General features: G+C 41.1%; 1 protein-coding gene across 1 annotated transcript in view; it reads right to left on the bottom strand.

Moving 5' to 3' along the window:
* LOC140344396 (palmitoyltransferase ZDHHC15-like) overlaps positions 1 to 2,948 on the bottom strand; it is a 5,329-nt gene extending 2,381 nt beyond the window's left edge. The window contains exon 1 of the mRNA XM_072431523.1: positions 2,746 to 2,948. Within this exon, the coding sequence (XP_072287624.1) occupies positions 2,746 to 2,945 (200 nt within the window). The 5' untranslated portion in view covers positions 2,946 to 2,948. The remainder of the gene's footprint in view (positions 1 to 2,745) is intronic.
* Positions 2,949 to 4,231: the final 1,283 nt, after the last annotated feature.

The raw sequence follows: 4,231 nt of genomic DNA, 5'->3' as shown, positions 1-4,231 counted from the left end.
TCACACACATAAGCGTAGTACGACCACAGCACGACCAGGACAATGATGACTACGGGCACCCATGACAACACTCGCTGGCAGCACCTCAGACCCCCGGACAGAGCCATTCCGCAACCAGTCTTTATCCTGATCTGTGAGATCAACAATCGGCTGCTATGGACTTCCTGATAGGTATTAATAAACTGTCAACATATTACTATAATGATTTATCATAGTAATTGTATAAAATAATGAAAGAGCAGATGTAACGATTCCTAATTTTGGGTAAAGTGTGGAATGATTTAAATTGGAAATTATTATTGTCTCATCCACCTACCCTATGTAGGGGACTGCCTTTTTTCTATCTGCTTGCTGAGTTGTAATTTTGTAAATTGCAAATAAAGTTGTTGAAGTGTTTCCTGCCCCTGATAGTGGCCTTAGAAACCCCACCAGGATATAGAGAAATGCAGGAAGTACATGGGCTGAGATGAGAACATGTGCTCAGCCAGGGTAGGTACCTGCATCCCTTCCAGAACACACTGCCCCTGATTCATCATTGAAATCCGCGATCGCTGGAAGCGCGATAATACGCGCGACCAGCGATCGCGGATTACCACGGTCCGGGACTCAAGTGCGTTGTTGAATAGCGCGATCGCGCACGATTCCGGATCGCTAATACGAATGCGCGACCGATAATCCGATTTTGCTTGATGAATCAGGGGCACTGACTGCCTTGTCTGTGTGTAGTGCAGTATTATTCTATTACCCTCTGTAATTATGGGGTAGATGTGATGTCTGTTATCAGGGATCACTTTGGGAAATCCCTACTGTCAGTGTATCAGCTACATACCCAAATATATATTGGTTCTGCCCTTTCAGTTATCTTTGCTGATCTGCACCCTCTGTCTAGTTAAACCTAGCATAGGTTAGGCATCTGATGGCCCATAGGTAGCAGAGGTCCGGTTGCATTGGCATTGCATTGCATTGGTTGCATTGGCAGATTAGTGGGATTGCTAGGGTCTAAGTGGTAGTGCATATAGATTGTCCCTGAACTCCAGAGACTTTGCCTTCATCGCTGAACTCCAGAGACTTTGCCTGCATCCCTGCAATCCAGGATCACAGCATACACAGCCCAATTGTCGGAGGATTTCCTTGCTGCTGTTTTCAGGATCATCTCATCTGGACATCTTTGTTATCATCAACTCCAGAGGCTTCTGCAACTCATCCTGACACTAATCATACCTGGAGCTATTTGTGGTTATAGACTGTATATATACTCGGGTATATCTGTGCACAATTCTCCTCAGGACTCTGCTCTGTGCTTGATTTGTGTACTCATTGATGTTTATGGATTGTAAATATTGGTATTACTGTTTTGACATATAAAGTTTACAAATACTTCAACCTGCGTTTATTTAGCTGCAATGGTTAATGTATGCTGGGTGTAGTGGTTCCTTTATTACTGTTATTATTTCTGGTTAATGTCCCAGGAAGGGAGCCCCTCTGCTAATAGAGACCCTGTCCTGGGTGAAGGCACTGCCAACTTTATTAGTATCCTCACTCTTCCATATAGCGAAGGCCCAAGATCCTCCCTGTTATCTACAGGTTAGCACCATAGCCTGGTTTGTGAGGGTCATTTACATGTCCCCCCCCCATAACAGGGCTACACCTACTAATATCCAATTAGGGGATTTTTGTCAAGTGGAACACACCTATGGGGTCTATTTATAAAGCAGTGAATCTGACATACACTGGAAAAATCCCTTGTGTACAATATTCTAGGTCCATGTGTTTCATTGACTTTCCACCAGTGTTTTTTTCTGAATGTCAGAGTCACTGGTTTATAAACAGACCCTTTATTTTCATGTTTTTTATTTGAGGACTTGAACTTTCATATTATAATATTTTATTGTTTCACATAATACTGTGTTTGTAGTGGCTTATGGTAGTAATACCAAGACAAAGTCACCACTCCAGAATGACACCAAACAACATTTAGCCAGTAATATATACAACAACTGGGGATTCTCTGTTTTTTCTTAATTTTACGTGTTGCAGAAAAATAGTCCATGTGTTACTAGTGTAAACCTCCATACAACCTTTAGTAAAATTTCTTGCAATTATATGGACAAGGATGCTCTACTTGTTTTGTTTTTTAATAAGGTAATAGGTTAGAGTAGTATTTCTCAACCAGGGTTCCTCCAAAACCTCCTGGGGGATCCTTAAGCAATGAACAGTTTGTTATCTCTTGTCAGTTTAGGTGACACTAATGTTTTTTTGATCCTCTGTAAGGATGACATTTTTCCCACTGACCTGCAATTAAAGAGGCTTTCTTCCTACTGTCCACCACACTAACATACAGTGAGCTGTGGATATAGTGATTATAGCAGGGGTTCACTGAAGACCTGAAAAATATTTCAAGAGTCCCCCTATGTTAAAAATGTCAAGAAACACTGGGTTAGATTTAGACATTTGATGAAGAGACAGAGTGTAAAGGACTGAGTTGGAGATTATTATTAGATCTAAAGGTTTAGGTAGGGTTAGGATTTATTAGAAATCCCATTCAAGTATTTAGTGTTGGGGAAATAGGTCCTGTATTGGGTTATTAGGGTTAGAGGTTTGCATTATAGATTATGGGTTTATGGCAAGTGTAGCATTATCTTTAAGGATTAGATGTTTCTTGTTGAAAGCTATAAAATACATTACCCATCACATACTCTGCCCCAAATCACAACACCTGACATGGAATGAAGGCGGTAATGTCACTTCCTCCAATATACATTGTTATCTGTGCCTGGGGAAAGCATTCCTATAGACATTCTCTGCTCACCTAGACACAGCTCACACACATAAGCGTAGTACAACCACAGCACGACCAGGACAATGATGACTACGGGCACCCATGACAACACTCGCTGGCAGCACCTCAGACTCCCAGACAGAGCCATTCCGCAACCAGTCTGCATCCTGATCTGTGAGATCAACAATCGGCTGCTATGGGCTTCCTGATAGGTATTCAATTCTCTCCTAAAGGCGGCGCATGCGTCTTTAGTCAGGTTTAGCGACATTTCGTGGCGGTAAAATAATATTACACCAATTTGTAAATCCTTTTGCATAGTTTCCAACAAGCCTTATAATCATTGTTAACCCATTTTTATACATTTAATAATAATATAAATAAATAATAAAATGAATTAATAAACTGTCAACATATTACTATAATGATTTATCATAGTAATTGTATAAAATAATGAAAGACCAGACGTAACGATTCCTAATTTTGGGTAAAGTGTGGAATGATTTAAATTGGAAATTATAATTGTCTCATCCACCTACCCTATGTAAGGGACTGCCTTTTTTCTATCTGCTTGCTGAGTTGTAACTTTGTAAATTGCAAATAAAGGTGTTGAAGTGTTTCCTGACCCTGATAGTGGCCTTAAAAACCCCACCAGGATATAGAGAAATGCAGAAGTGCATTATTATATCATTACCCTCTGTAATAATGGGGTAGATGTGGTCTGTTATCAGGGATCACTTTGGGAAATCCCTACTATCAGTGTATCATCTATCAGCTACATACCCAAATATATATTGGCTCTGCCCTTTCAGTTATCTTTGCTGATCTGCACCCTCTGTCTAGTTACACCTAGCATAGGTTAGGCATCCGATGGCACATAGGTAGCAGAGGTCCGGTTGCATTGGCATTGCATTGGTTGCATTGGCAGATTAGTGGGATTGCTAGGGTCTAAGTGGTAGTGCATAGAGATTGTCCCTGAACTCCAGAGACTTTGCCTGCATCCCTGAACTCCAGAGACTTTGCCTGCATCCCTGCAATCCAGGATCACAGCATACACAGCCCAATTGTCGGAGGATTTCCTTGCTGCTGTTTTCAGGATCATCTCATCTGGACATCTTTATCATCAACTCCAGAGGCTTCTGCAACTCATCCTGACACTAATCATACCTGGAGGTATTTGTGGTTATAGACTGTATATATACCCGGGTATATCTGTGCACAATTCTCCTCAGGACTCTGCTCTGTGCTTGATATGTGTACTCATTGATATTTATGGATTGTAAATATTGGTATTACTGTTTTGGCATATAAAGTTTACAAATACTCCAACCTGCGTTTATTTAGCTGCAATGGTTAATGTACGCTGGGTGTAGTGGTTCCTTTATTACTGTTAATATTTCTGGTTAATGTCCCAGGAAGGGAGCCCCTCTGCTAATAGAGACCCTGTCCTGGGTG

This window comes from Pyxicephalus adspersus, chromosome Z (assembly GCF_032062135.1).
Source record: "Pyxicephalus adspersus chromosome Z, UCB_Pads_2.0, whole genome shotgun sequence".
Lineage (NCBI taxonomy): Eukaryota > Metazoa > Chordata > Amphibia > Anura > Pyxicephalidae > Pyxicephalus > Pyxicephalus adspersus.
Note: the sequence above shows the minus strand (reverse complement) of the source record. Positions and strands in the feature narration are given on the sequence as shown.